Consider the following 16,037-nt stretch of genomic DNA (forward strand, 5'->3'; position numbering starts at 1 on the left):
CCCATCTGCTAGGGTTGTCTAGTCACCCTTAGTCTAAGAATCAATTGAAAAATATGAATCAACAAGACCATTTCCATATGATGAGTTAAAAAAAACAACTGGTAAGGGACCTGGGTTGACTACACCACTCCAGCAGATTGGAGGGAATGCCTTCACATCATGTCAGGCAGCACCTTTAGGTCACCATATACAGCCTATCACTTGTTGAAAATGACATTAAACTCCACAAAGCCATTTGAGATACAAGGTAAAGATGATAAAATTCCTTAAAATGAGCATAAAATAAAAAATGATACCAATAAAAAAAATTTACCAAAAATATCAGATAACATTTGTGAAAGAAAATGAAATTTTTAAGAGTCAAAGATTTTCCCTAGGTGCTAAATCATAAAGCTTCTTAACAATAAAATTCCTTTTATCTCACAGGGTGGAAGTTTATGTGTTTGACAAGAAAGTGTTCCACTCTCAATGGACACAAGCAAGGAGTGTGTGTTTGTTTTGGATTTAAACATAGCTTTACAAAAATTTCAGTCATATCGCTCTGATGTCTGCAGTGTGACAGTTTATAGTTATGTCTAGCACTGGCACATCATGCTGCAGACAGGTAGCATGATGTCCCACCCAGTCACATTATCCTGACACCAGGCCAACCAGTCCTAACACTAATATCTTAATGCTGAGCACCAAGCAAGGCAGCTGCTAGTACCATTTTTATAAGCCTTTGATATGACTTGGCCCTGGTTCAAACCCGTGACCTCCCACATCCGAGGCGGATGCTCTAACCACCAGGCTACCAGAGTGGTCAATGTTGACATTTAAGGACTGACTGTTTATTTGTTAAATTCAACCACTAGCAGTCTACTGGCAAGGAATACACTCTGGCTGAGGTTCAACCTTGTAAGTTAAACATGGGTCAGACACATGTGTCTATATGCAACTGAGACAGTACCACTTTGTCTCTGTGATTTGTTCTATATGAGGGATGCCACTCTCTGATTGTTGGTTTGATGTTCTAAAGCTTTTTTGTTGCATTTTCATTCCACAAATTTGACCAAGTACATAAAACATGCCAATTTATATAAGATTTGTAGTCAGTATATGGAATCTTCTATTCAGAAATGGGTGACAGCTTTATTTGCTCTGTGACTAGACAGCCAACATTACAGAAAACTTTCCATAATTTAAAGAACATGTCATGTTTCTGCAAGATCTGAAATATTAATTAGCTGTAAGGTTTTGAAAGACTTTAAGTGTGGAAAAACAATTAATCTGAAAAGATCAAGAAATTAGTTTTTGAGCGGTTTTGATGTAGTTCAAAGATTTCAGTATGGTTGTAATTTCTGCAATAAAAATGGTGACTTTATCTGGTAACCAGTCTGAGATGGTGCTGTATAGTGTTACAATGGTTGCTGAAAACTTGTTTCCATCATTCAAACTGCCTTGGATGTATGGCCATAATAGGAGACTGATTTCATTTTATTTACTCTACAAAATGAGAGGACTGGATGAGGACTTTTTGAATTGGTAAAGAGGTTTTGGTGGTGACATAGAATTATGCAGTAATGGTAAGACTAATGTTTTGCTGTTTCAAGATGAGGATGGATTCATAAGCCAAAAGGTGGAATTAAATTTATACAAGTTTTGTATTTGGGCCTAAAGAAAATAGCATATACTACATTAGATGGATTAGAGGTTAGCTTGGAAGTATAATAAACATCCATTTTTTGTTCATCTGTGATAACATGAAGCTCATTTGCTGCAACATAGAGGCTTTTTGATGCCAAGAGGACGTTCTAATGATTCTGCACAAAAACTGAGTCAATAGCTGTATATTGGTGAGCCATCTGAAGGTAACATTTTAAAGCTGATCCATATGCAATCAATCTAGAGTCAAGTTTACAGCCTATTAAAGGCATGTTTAACTGGGACAAGATCTACCTGTCTAATCCCACATCCCAGAGTTTTTTGATGTCATCATTGAAGTATCTAATATGTGGAAGGAAATTAAGTTTAAGAACAATAATAGTTCTCTGTATTAGAAGGAAAATAAGTTAATGAACAATAATAGTTCTTTGAATATGGTCTTCACAGCAACATTTTTATGCTGCCCTAAGGTACACCAATATTCTGAGAATAACTTTCAAAAGGGTGTCTTGAACTTTAAGTCTGAAATGTTTATTTGTTAGAAAATTGGATATAAATTCAGGTAAGCTACCTCTATATTAATTCATTTTTAAAGGATATTGTTCATACGTATATTGGTCTGCTTTTATGAAGTAAGCTGATTAGAGATGCATAATTTTGTAACTCACCAAAGTATGACATTTATTTTTCTTTGTGCTGAAGTTTTTCCGCATTTGAGAAAATAAGTTATTAAATGTAAACAGTTCATTCCATGAAAGGTAAAAAGTCAACATTAACTCCTAAACACCATCATAACAAGAAAGAAAAAATAAAATGTGCACATTTGTTTGGCTGATTCCTTGCTCCATTCCCATCCCCAAAAGAAAATAATTCCCTGGTATTGAGTACTCTTGGTGAATTTAAATAAATACATTTTAAACTATCAACCATAGATACAAGCATAACTTCTTAATTACATGCATCTTGTGATTTGGAAATTAACAAACTGTTGACAATTCTTTTCTTTCAGGTACTGATCATATATACTCTGTTTCAGAAAGCAGACACAGTAGACAAACTGACAGATGGACAGGTAAATATCACTGAATCTTAGTCTCATAGCTGATTCTTTTGTCTGTCAACATCGCCAATAAGATCAATCCTTTTGCCTCCAAGCAGCTCCACTTTTGAGAGAGAGAGAAAGAGAGAGATAGAGAGATGTAAATTCATACCTTCCTCTGTTTCACAGGCAAGTAGATTTTTCTGCACCGTGTCAACATCACTGGTAACATTAACCCTGTAATCCCTTAGAAGTTCCACCACTATTCCTGCAGAAGGAGGTGTCTTATCCACAGTGATTGGCCCAGAGTAGGCTGAGCTGGACAAGTTTAGCTTGTTGACAGCCACAACCTTTATGTAGTAGGTCTCCCCATGTAACAATTCTGAGTTCACCTCTAGATTGGGGAAAAAAATGAATCTATAGCTTGATTTCCTGTTATCCTGTAAGGTATTATTTCTAAGGACTATTCAGTATCTTTACACAGCAGAACTGGTGCAGTGCAGAGATAGCAAAATATTGCAGCAGTAAACCCATGACCAAAAAAAGCTTAAACACTGCAACTAGAGGAATGACCCCAACTCCCACCCCAAAATAGAAAAAAAGTTCAAAATTCTTATGAAAATAGTGCAAGCAAAATGATGTACAGCAGATTTTTGAAATAAAGTGTGTAAATATTTGTTCTACTTCTAGTGGTGGATTGACATGATCTGTACAAATCTAAATGACTGGTATGCTAGGATGCTGTCAGATTTGATTAAACTCAGTTCAGTGGTTTTGGAAAAAAGTTACTTGAATTTTTTTTCTATATTTGGTATTGATGGCAATATTTGATGATGGATTGGCATCATTTATATAAATTTGGAAGGTCTTTATCCCAGGGTGCTTTCTCTCAAGAATGGACAAATTCTCTGCAGCAGTTTAGAGAAGAAGCATACATGCTAGATCATCCACCCCAGCACAATTTTTATTATTATACACATTTTCAATAATCTTATTACAAAAAAAGGAGACCTTTTATTGATACAGCAATATATACCCTAACATGTACTGTTGACTGTTTCAACAGGTGTGATTTGCATAACTTCATGCTTTAAAACCCCCTGAGAAAAGCAGCACAAGATAAACATCCACCTTTCCAAACATTACTCGACTTAACTGACCAATAATAGCTAAGCAATGATTCTGTACATGTTGCAAGTCTTTTAAACATTATTGTTGATGCTAATTTGCACAAGTATATAAAAAATTATATAAAGTAGAATACCCATTAATCTGAAGTTGGGTAAATCAGAGATGCTGATGAAGAAACAAAAGTTATTATTCTTTGTTGCCTTGAATGAGAATGTTTAAATTTAGATATCTTTATTAAAAACTATTGGCTACTTCATGATCAGTAGTAAAGTCTCTTCAAAATTGGAGTTTACTCCATATATAAAGTATGTAAGACATAATTTTTCAGAAACTGGAAGGGAAAATTTAGAAACAGTTTGAAGGTGAGATTCATTTTTGAAAGCAAGATTTCCAAACAAAGCTGTGATTCAGGGTAGGATGAGCCATCTGTGAAATGCTCAAAGCTAAGCAAAACTAAAACTCTAGGTAGATGAAGTCCACCTTTGTGAAGTGCAGCAGCAAGGGAAGGGGGCATTTTATAATTTGTACATTCTGCAGACACCAGGGCCCTGAGTGGCTGAGTGGTCTAAAGCACTCACCATTATGGATCACTGCCATCTCACCTCTGTCTGCATGGGTTTGAGTCTCCGGTTTGGCCAATGTGGGTATGCGAGAAAGCTTGCCAGTAGCTTCATGTGGGTCAGTGGTTCTTTTCTGGGGTTTTGCCTGGTTCTTCCTCCACCTGAAGTGCAGCAGCAAGGGAAGGGGGAATTTTATAATTTCTACATTCTGCAGACACCAGGGCCCTGAACGGCTGAGTGGTCTAAAGCACTCACCATTATGGATCACTGCCATCTCACCTCTGTCTGCACGGGTTTGAGTCTCTGGTTTGGCCAATGTGGGTATGCGAGAAAGCTTGCCAGTAGTTTCTTGTGGGTCAGTGGTTCTTTTCTGGGGTTTTCCCTGGTTCTTTCTCCACCATTTATACTTGCCACCATGTACAGCCTATCTTGTGCTGAAAAATGGCATTAAACCCTACAACAACAACAACAACTGCAGACACCATATTGATAGAGTAATGCCATCCTGCATTGGGACTGACCTCAGTAAAAATGTATAAATAACCAAATTAGGCATCTCAACCAACACCAACACTGTCTGCCCTTCTGCACATGAGGCATGTGATGTAACTGTTAAGTCCCATGTGCATTTCAGCATGCAAATTAGGAAAAATTCACATGAGCAGGAGTTTCCTAATATGAGTGGAGTTTGCTCACATGAGGAAAATTTAGACCATTATGTATATTTGATCTGTATTTATTATATGCATATTCTTCAAAATTTTGATTGAAAACAAACACTAACATAACTTCCTATTATAAAACTCATGCAATTTACTATAAGTAAAATGACCTTCATGGTTATGTCAAACCTAGAAGATAAACTGTTATGTCACAAGAGCAACAGTACAGCATTGTATTTTTCAGTAAATCCAAGTTCCATGGTGGACCTTAATCCTTTTCATGTGTCCATCACAGACATTACATCATGGTCATCATGGATTGCCCATTTTGTGGCTTGTAGTGGACAGATTAAGTTTGCTTGCCCCAGTTAGAAGTCACAGCGATATAATTATATAACCATGGTCATCCACTACAACGTGTGGAACTTACCTGCTGATGTGTCTGTCATGGACATAACATTGTGGTCATCATGGATTGCCCATTATGTGGCTTGTAGTGGTCAGATAAGGTTTTTTGGCCCCAGTTAGAAGTCACAGCAATATAATTATATAATCATGGTCATCCACTACAACGTGTGGAACTTACCTGCTGGCTCAGCAGCAGTATATAGTGCAGATCACACTTTTTAACACAATACCATTTAATATTCAAGAACTCACCCACTAAAATGCAATCACACAAGTGTATTGCAAGTTATTAAAGATTTGTGAGCAAAGAATGCTGAGACAATTTAGGTGATTGACAAAATAATATTTACAAAGTTTAATTATAGTAATTTTAATATGAGTGAGAAATTCTGCTTTTAAACAAAAACAGAAAAAAGAAATCACACAAGTATTAGCGGGTTTTATTCTGCCAGTCACTTTTAATTTGTTTCCTTAACATGTCTCCATACAATGAAATATACACAGCGCTATTCAATATGCAACTACATTAGAACCTGTCTTGAAAGACCACCTCTTCTGCCAAAATATTATGGTCTCTCAAGACAGGTGGTCTCTCATAACAGGTCACAATCCTATATAATCAATAAATTTGTGCACTGAGAATGTGGTCTCACAAGACAGGTGGTCTCACATAGCAGTGGTCTTTCAAGACAGGTTTTACTGTACTGCTAAGGACAGACTGTTTAATACTTGTGACCCAAATATACATGGCCATGTGAAACATTTTCTCAGGAACTAGACATGTGTTTACTTTTACCATTTACCTACTGTTCTTTACACAGGCTCTGTGAGCTATGTGATGCTACATTCTATAACCATCAGCCTAATAAATATAATTAGGACTGCTGGTTTGGTTGTCTGATGAGTTTGCATGTAATACCAAACTGACAGGTGAAAGTGATGAAAAAGTGAAATGGTTTAAATATTTTCATTAGGAGATAAACTTATAATCAGTTAATGCAATTTTATGAAAATTTGGTCTTAAATTCTTTCAATCTACATGACCAATTACTTCAGTAGCAGGTCCGTAACTTTCTCCAGTGCATACGTGTACATCATATCATCTTTTTCATTTCACTATTATGCAAACTTAGTTGTGAAATGGGTATCTACAGTAGATACAATTGTATTTACAGTACAGTAAATATCCTCCAGTTTTATAAAAAAAAATTTTAAGCTTTATCTAATTGGAATTTCTTCTTGTTCATACCTCTTTCCCTCTTGTTTATCTAATGTAAAATGAACACATATCTATCAATAATGCCTTGTAAATCGCCTGAAATAGCTAAACCACATGTTTGTCAAGGCTATAAAATCTATCTCTAATTACAGTGATTGTTATTACCGTATTTACCACATATGTTGGGACACAATAAAATAATTATTTTTTTTCCTGTCCCAGAACTTATGGTGAAACATTTTTTCACTTTGGTCATATGTCCCAAGACTTAAGAAACGAAATAAATTTGTATTGCATTTGTGCTCCTCCCCCCAAACTGCACATCACAATAAAATAGATAAATAAAACACTTAATTGATAATAAAATGAAAGAAACTAACCTTGTGTTGTTATCATTTATTCCTTTTTTAAACATGAGCATTAAAGAATAAAATATTTCCACGAAATCCGTATAAGTAGCGTAGGCTTCCATGCTGTAGCATGTATCAATTATGTCCGATACCACACACCATGTTGTTCATTGACATGAACACTGAGAAACAGTTGTGTGTGGTTGTGCTCAAAGGTTTGAACATGTTATCCAACTGAAAACTGGAGCCAACAAAATCGCATACAAGAGGGAAATAGTCAACTGATATCTTGAAGACACCATTCACGCATGACACAGTGTTGGGTGCAAAATAATCAAGATTGAATTATATCCAGGCCTACTGTATGACAATATGTTGCAAATAAAAATCATCATTTGAAACACATTCACTTGAGTGCAAGTGACAGTCTTTTCACCAGCTAGGGTTACATAATTATCCTTACTAAAACAAGCACATATAAGCCCTGGTGGTGAATAAACACGACTGGCAGCAAGCAGATAACTCCTTCTTTGAACCTACCAACAGGACATCAAAGACTAAAGGTTACTTTTTTATTTCAAAGCACGCGATCTCAGAAGCTGACCCCGGTTACTTTATTTTGTAAAGGATATCAATACAAAGGTTATTTTATTGCAAAGCAAGCCGACATCGGAAGTTGACTATGGATTATGTGAAGTGAGCCAAATTTTTTTATTTTTTTTTTTTGAATATACAAAGATGGCCAAGATATGGAAGCATACATGGGTTCGTTTTCAACTGTATTCACGGGAATTTTGAAACTAAATTGAAACAATGGAACAAATTTTAAAGTGACGCAATATATTGTTTTGTACACAGATGTCGATGACCCAGCGTCACCCAGAATATTTGGAGAAAATAAAATAATGTGATGAATTCATTAAGGCCAGAAGAGAACTATACTCTATGCCAGTATCTTGCAAATAAAAATCATTATTTGAAAACACATTGACTTGAGTGCAAGTGACAATCTTTTCGCCAGCGCGGGTTACATAAGTATCATTAATATTTACCCACAGACATCAGTGCACCTTTGTATTAATTATTACTAATGATGCCAAGCACACATAAGCCCTGGTGGTAAATAAACACAACTGGCAGCCAGCAGTAAACTTGTTTGAACTTGCTGACAGGACATCAAAGACAAAGGTTATTTTTATTACAAAGCTAGCAGACGTTGGAAGTTGACTTTGGACTCGGAAGCCAAATTTTTTTAAAGGATATCAATACAAAGGTTATTTTATTGCAAAGCAAGCTGACCTCAGATGCCGACTACTGGATTCTTTTAAGTGTGCTGATTTATTATTTTAGCTTTGAATATACAAAGACGGCCGAGATATGGAAGCTAACTTTGGTTCCTTTTCAACAGGATTCACAAAAAGTTAGACAATAAAGTAAAACAATGGAACAGGTTTTAAAGTTGCACAACATAGTGCTTCGTGCACGAACATCGATGACCCAGCATCATCCAGAAGATTTGGAGAAAATAAAATCACGTGATGAATTCGTGATGGCCAGAAGAGAAACAGATCATTTCACCAACAATATGATCATTAACATGGATGAAACTCTAGTGTACTTTGATTGCATTCCTGGATGGACTGACGATAAGATGGGCATCAAAAGTGTCAGAATTAGCAAGACTAGTGCAGATTTGAAAAAAAATCTTCCTTTTGTTTTTGCAGTTTCCACTTCAGGTGGTGTGTTGCCTCCAACAATTTTTCACGGTATGAGAAAGTTAAAAAAGCATTCATGTACCAAAATAATAGACCGTACATGTGCAGGAAAAGGGTTGTGTTGATGAGATGCTGCTGGAGTGGATTAAAGAGTTTTATCTCAAGTACAGTTTTATATTTAAAAAATAAAATTTCAGTTAGATTGCAATTTCCGACATGTAATTTTCGAATGATTTAAAAGGTGTCCCACAACTTACGACTAAAACAAAACTATGTGTCCCAGAACATACAGTGCTCAAAAAAATTACTTTTAAAATTAATTTATGGTGTCGCAACAAATATGGTGTGCCAAATATGCAGTAAATACAGTAATGTGGCTTCTTATTTTTCATGGCTCTGAACAGGTATCCCTTGTCAAGCTTTGTTCACTCTGTATTGGAGTTGGAAGAGGTTTGGCTTCTAAGGTTGTAAATCCCTATTATTTCCTGCTTAAGTTGAACCATTCCTATTAATTCTAAGGTCATCACAAATGTTACTGCAGTAATGGTCACTCATTGGACTTTCCATCTATTAAATTTCTGAAGCATTAATTTTGTACATGTTAATTATGACCAGATTTGACAATAATAAGAAAATAAGAAATGCACATTACTATTAGGTTAATGACACAAATTATCACAGAAGTTCTTGTTAAATAAAACATGAACTACTGCACAACAATTTACATATTTACTTATTTCGAATAATGAGAGGAATCAATTTTATTTAAAATTTTGTCAGTAGACAAATTTCAAGTTTCACTTTGATTAGTGTAGCAATGATCATATATTTGTCTTTCAATCTGTTATATCTTTGGAGCTTTAAGTTTGTACATGATAATTTTGATGACCAGATTTGACAATAATAAGAAAATAAGAAAAGGACACTAATATGCAAAAAAATCACAACTGAGCCACACTGCATTTCTCAGTCCATATTATAAGTTCAAAATTAATTTCTACATAATCAAAATCAAACATTTGCATTCATAAGTTAATGTTTCTTAAGAAATATCAGTGCTGAAAAACAACATCGAGGCACAACAGCTTCCTCACTGGCCATTGTTAACAAGCATAGGGGCAGACTTCCAAGTAACAATGTCACTTTTTGGCTGGTGCTTGAAGACAGATTCATGAAAAAGTGATGAAAAAAGTTACCTTTTCATAAAAATCACTTCATTTATTGCATGAATAGCCACTGATAGAAAAAAGACTTCAATACTGTGTAGACATATTTGGTGCATTAAAAAATTATCATGCTCTCAAATAATCAGCCATATTCAAAGTCAATTGATAAAGGTATTTGTATACTGCAAAGTTTAGTCATTCATTTTGGCCATTGGACTATTTCTTTCTTCTAAATTTAAGTTAAACAGCTAGTCTCTAATTGGGAAAGTAAACTATAATTATATTCAGGGACAGATCCGGTCAAGTATTGGGGGTGTGTGTCCCAAAATGTCAAAAGGGCTCTGACATTCCTCAAAATTGCACCAAAGCCAAAGTCTATTTGTCTATTTACTCAAAATGTGCATAATCTCTATTAAACATGCACAAGAATAAAACTATAGTCAACTTTCAAGTGACAAATGACTGTACATTTGTTTGTGTATATATGTTATTTTCTTTTAGCCTGAGTGGAGCTGGAAACAACAGATGCACCCCACCATCTGGCCCTGATGTTTTGTTTTTCATATAATATGAGTGACCAGTTTTGCATGATAACATGAGAACTTAACATCAAATGCATTTCTCAGTCCAACTTTTTTTACAAACTAACATCTGTTTCGTTTTAAGGTGTGTGGTTATGTGACATTTTCTTTCAATAAATTAATGTACATCTTCAAACTTTGAAGCACAACATTGAACATGTGCCAACTGTCCTAACTGCTGTTGACTGGATGCAGGAAGCTACAGTAACAGGCATAGTGGTTGATTACAGAGTAAGACACTCCTTAAGCCAGTGCCCAGTGATCCATGTAGATTTCATGGAAAAAGTGAAATACAGAAATAACTTGGTGTACTTCATTGAAATCACTTTGTTCATGACATGAATGGCCAATGATAGAGAGAAAAAGCCAATACAGTGTACACAATTCTGTGCCTTACAATAAATGTTGTACTCTCTCATAATCAATGACACTTTCAAAGTTTAAGGATAAGAATGCCAAAAAAACTTTTTGTGGTTAGCTTGTGTATCTCTCATATTTTAATATAGAATGCCATGTTATTCTTGCAGAATAAACTTTGAAAAGAATTATGACATGCATGCCATGATGTTCCAGTGTTCTTGACCATACATGTCCAATATAAATAGTACAATTCACTGTGTTTGTTTGTAATCTCTTTTTGAACTTTACATGTACAGTATTACTGCATTCATTAATTTCTTTAAAGTGGGTATTGGAATAGTATAGAAATTAAAGGGAAACTGTGACAAATTATTGAGAACGAACATTAACATTACCATGTGATGCAGAACAAAATGTAAATGTAAACTGTAAATAGGCAATTTCTTGTGATGCATGCTAAATAATGGACAGGGTGGGAAGAAAATAATGAAATTTAGAACCTCATTTTTTCCACGTTATGCGCTTTTGTCTTTATGTATCCCAAGCTTGACCACTAATAAATATAACAAGAAATGTTACCACTGTAGAGTTTGTACAGGTAAAGGCATGAAATTGACATCTGCCATGTCCCAGTTTATGCTGTCAGGGTTTCTCCCATCTGTTTGTTTAGTGTGTCAACTTGTAGAAAGAATACAATAGAATCACCGAGGGGTGCCATAAAACCAACTACAGCTGCAATAATATATGCGATGGACTTCCATGATAGATTGAGTGGATTTCAGCTAGAATGGGTGGACTTCCACTAACAATAGTGGGCACTTAATCCCCTGCCCCTCTGCACCAGATTGAGTGGGATATGTACTGTAAAACTTGGTGCATGTACTGTAAGTACTTTTCTGCTATTTCTTTAAATGGTTGTAATTATAGAAGTGTGTGCACATATGTCATCATTTATACAAATTGCAATGTCTTCCTTCCATGATGCTTTATCAAACTGTATTAAATTCTTTTGAGCAGTTTTTGAGACAAGGTCATTTATAGGGTTATTACCAAATTTAGTAATAGCAGCCATATTTGATGGTGATTGGCATACTTTCTAAAAATTGTGAAAGCCCGTCATGCCAGGATGTGAGATTTGGTCTCAACAGGTCAAATGGCTTTTATGCAGAAGCTAAAGGAGCAATTGTTGATCACTTAGCCTTAAAGACAGATCAGCTAAAAAATCCAAGTGCAACTGTGTTCACAAAGTTCTGTTATACAATGCATTCAGTTGAAAGTCAAAAATGGTCAATAACCCTATCAAAATTCACTGCAGCACAAAAGTTTGTCAATATGAGGTAGATGATAACAGTAATCCATAAAATATGCAAGAAAAGTTGTGTTCATAGCTTCTTTTACCCTGAATCGAGCTGCATGGGTAATAGCTAAAACAAGAGCACAGTAATTTACCAAGTTTCATACTGGCCTATTCTGTAAATTACATTTGTTCGACTGATGCATGCAAAATTGTTCCAGTCACTGTGGCCATTAAAACAGAAATTGTAACTTCTTGACTAGTCCATGTTTCCCAGTTAAATTGTACCAAGTTTTAGATTTAGCATGGATGCAGCATGTAGACATACACTGTCTTTAGCCTTGGCATACATGTAACTTTTTGTTGTTGCTGTGCGTAGTTATAAATAGTGAGGACATTAGCATAACCCCATGCATTACCATGCTAAGTTTAAGAACCATGTACATGCATTTATACAATTGATTTAAGAAAGTTAAATTTACTGCAAACAATTGCATAAATGTAGCATGTTGAAGTGAGAGACTGAGTCAGGATCAATACTGTTATGAATACAGAGCATATTTGGAGGAAACTGCTATTTGAAACTGTGTGTCTGGCACAACTGATGCTTTTCAGACTAGTCATCGGATTTTATATTGAAAATAATAGACCAATTTATTTTGCAGCTGCAAAAGTGCAATGTGGAAATATAGTTTTTGTTTCAGACAACATCTACCAAGATAAACCTGTCACACGCCTGCCATTAAGGTAACAATCATTGTTTATAACCTGTTGTCAATATTTTCAGCATAGTAATCTGACGAATTTCTGGTCTTAATCTGTTGTTTAAATCTATTTGGGTTACAAAAAATTAAAGGTAAAAATATTAAAATTTTGTTAAAGGTATGTCAAATAAAAGATACAGATTAAAAAAATATCTAAAAACCTCAAAATATATGGTAAAGATTTTTTACAAACTGCATTCTCTTAAAATATTTAAGATTTTCTCTTGTGGAAGATATCATGAACTTCCTTAACTGAGTACTTAAAGGTCAGGTGACATACATCTTCATAAGGTTCTGGTATGTCAACCCTATCTAAACCTTGGTGGATTGAGCAGATATTTTAGTGCTTTGTCTTACTGACAACTATTGGATTTCATGAGTTGCCTCTCTTTGTATGTAATGACAACTAATCAATAGCATGTAACAGTGGTGCATTGTTTCTCACTCATGCAACAGAAAAATCTAGCTGTTTTGCTAACATTACTTTTCTTATCTCAATCTAGTCATCTCAGACCAGTCGTCTTAGTCAAGGTGTCCATGCACTCAGAACTACTTTTAAAAATAGAAATCCTTGTTGTCTTCTGCTGTGCCTGACGTAGTTGTTCTAAAATCAAATACCAACAACAACAACAACAAATATAACAAAAACATAGTAACTTAAGGTCAATCCATCTTTGAGAACACACCATACAAAATCATTTTGAGAGAGACAAAGACACACGTGCATATGATGTCTAGCTTTTTGATATTATGCTAGTTTGTTCCACACAGCTTAGTAAATTTTATCCTATATGCAGGCATAGCTCAGTACATTTTCAGGTCAGCATCATTAAATGTAGCTAAAGCTACCTAACTAGTTTTAAATACTTCTTGTGAAACAATATGCTGTTTGCTACATTTAATGATGATGACCTGAAAATTGACTGTGCTACAGATAGGATAAAATTCTCAATGCTGTGTGAAATGAACTATGACAGAAAATACTGATCTGTGCACACAGACTATAGACCTATACACTTCATAGCCTCCCAACTCTCTTAGCAACTACAGAAAACTTTGTAACAGTCAGAAATGTGTTATATCAAACATGCTTTATTCTAATTTTGTTAAGCATATCCATTGTGCCCCAGTTGAATAAAAAATATACTTACAAAATTTAATGACAAATAATGCACTTACCAACCAGAAGGAATCATTTATCCATCAACATGTTAATCCATAAGCAAATTTCACTACAGCACTTGCCATATTTCCAAGACAGAAAAATAAATTTTCAAAGAATCTGTGAACTTGAAAGTTTCGCACATGGTTATCTGCTAGGGTCCGTATTTGGAGGGTCTTTTATACACGGGGGTAATTTTACAATAAATATTAATGACAACACATGTATGTCACAAACAGTTTCACCTCCTCCAAAGAAAAGAAGAGTTATATACAATAGTGACACAGAATACTAATTACCCGTGAATAACCCATGCATGGACACTCATGCTACACGTAACTTTACGTTATAATCATAGCCTATACTACTACAACAGAGGTGTGGGCCCAGTATCGTTCCACTATTTACAATATAATTTTCTAAATTGGAACTGATGAAAATGAAACATTTTCTCGTAATAAATATTAGCTATTTATTGTTAATTTCATATAACGGGGAGACAAATAATGTATAACAGGGGAGACAAATAATGTAACCCCTTGACTGGGATTTCCTTGTCTCTGTTCAAACCCCAACATAGATTCTATATACATCGGCCAAAATGATGAAGGCAATTGACTTCAACAGGACACTTTGTAAATTTAACATTAAAAGTACCATAGTGAAGCTATAACAGGTGTATTTGAGTGAAAGGTATTTGTGCAAACATGGACTGGATGTGGAAAATTGCTTATTTATGAGTCCATTCAAGTTGTGTGCTCCACTTGTCTCGATCATGTAGGAACAGTGTTCAAATATGAACAACTTAATTTTGATTTGATGCGGTGGCTTGCAGCTGCATCCAGTGAAATTCAGGGGCTCAATGCACAGAAATATCTGCTCAATTTGCCAAGGTGTAGATAGGGTTAACATATCTGAACCTTGGCTAGTGAAGATGGGTGACATATGGAAACTGAAACTATCATTAACACAGTCTCTGAAGCTTGGTGTTACTAGCAGATTGATCAGACTGGACCTTTCTGATGGCCCATCCAGTCTGAAATTGAGGCCAAACTAGTGTGTTACATCAGAGTGATAACAACCTGGCTTCTGCTCTGCTCCACTACTTAGAACCTCTCCTTCACTAACAAAGGATGCAGTCCATGACCAACAGGCTGCTGCCTCCTTTAGTCACCTTTTATAACATACAAGAGGGTACATCAGGCACATTCTACATTGCTGAGCCTTCAAAGTGTGTAGCCTGCTGACTTTGAGCATTTCCAAGTCAAGTCACTGCTGGAGAGTTCTAAAACACTTCAAGCATATAAATCATATAGAAAGTTGTGAATCTATTCACTTCAAAAGTTATATATATATATATATATATATATATATATATATATATATATATATATATATATATATATATATATATATATATATATATATATATATATATATATTGTAATAAAGTTGGAGTATGCGCATTTGGTTATAGTGCCCCGTTTTAAGGAATTCTTAGATTTGTGTGATTACTTGTGTGATTATTGGAATTCGGCGCAATGGAAATATCTTTAGCCCGAAATAATTAGCCAATTGCTAGGAGCAAATGTCACAGAGTGAAGGGTTAGAGAGTTTCTATGATGCCATGGTTCACTAGTAGTGAATTCAGGCAGAAACTGAATGAATGTCCCTGGAGTAAGATAGTCCATATTAAAATCTAGTTGTGTACATTGGTGGTGTGACTGCAGTGGCAGTATTAATGGTAGGAAATCAGTAAATTACACAAAGGAATGAATAAGAAGGGACTCGGCAGATACCATTTATGTTGCCATGATGGCAAATGTGGTGCAGTTATATTGGTGAAATGTGCCTGGAAAGCATACATTGACTGGCCTAAGGTGGAGGAGTTAAAATAGTTCCCAGTGTTAGGGGATACTCGTATAGTTTCTACAGCATGAACAGCTGGTGGTACGGAAACCTGATGAAGAGAAACCATGCAG

General features: G+C 35.2%; 1 protein-coding gene across 1 annotated transcript in view; it reads right to left on the bottom strand.

The window, feature by feature from the left end:
- LOC149805056 (uncharacterized) overlaps positions 1-16,037 on the bottom strand; it is a 374,091-nt gene that overhangs the window by 114,661 nt on the left and 243,393 nt on the right. Inside the window, exon 62 of the mRNA XM_089946913.1 lies at positions 2,856-3,077. Within this exon, the coding sequence (XP_089803039.1) occupies positions 2,856-3,077 (222 nt within the window). The remainder of the gene's footprint in view (positions 1-2,855; positions 3,078-16,037) is intronic.

Source organism: Sinohyriopsis cumingii, chromosome 2, assembly GCF_028554795.1.
Source record: "Sinohyriopsis cumingii isolate HCF-2022 chromosome 2, ASM2855479v2, whole genome shotgun sequence".
Classification (NCBI taxonomy): domain Eukaryota; kingdom Metazoa; phylum Mollusca; class Bivalvia; order Unionida; family Unionidae; genus Sinohyriopsis; species Sinohyriopsis cumingii.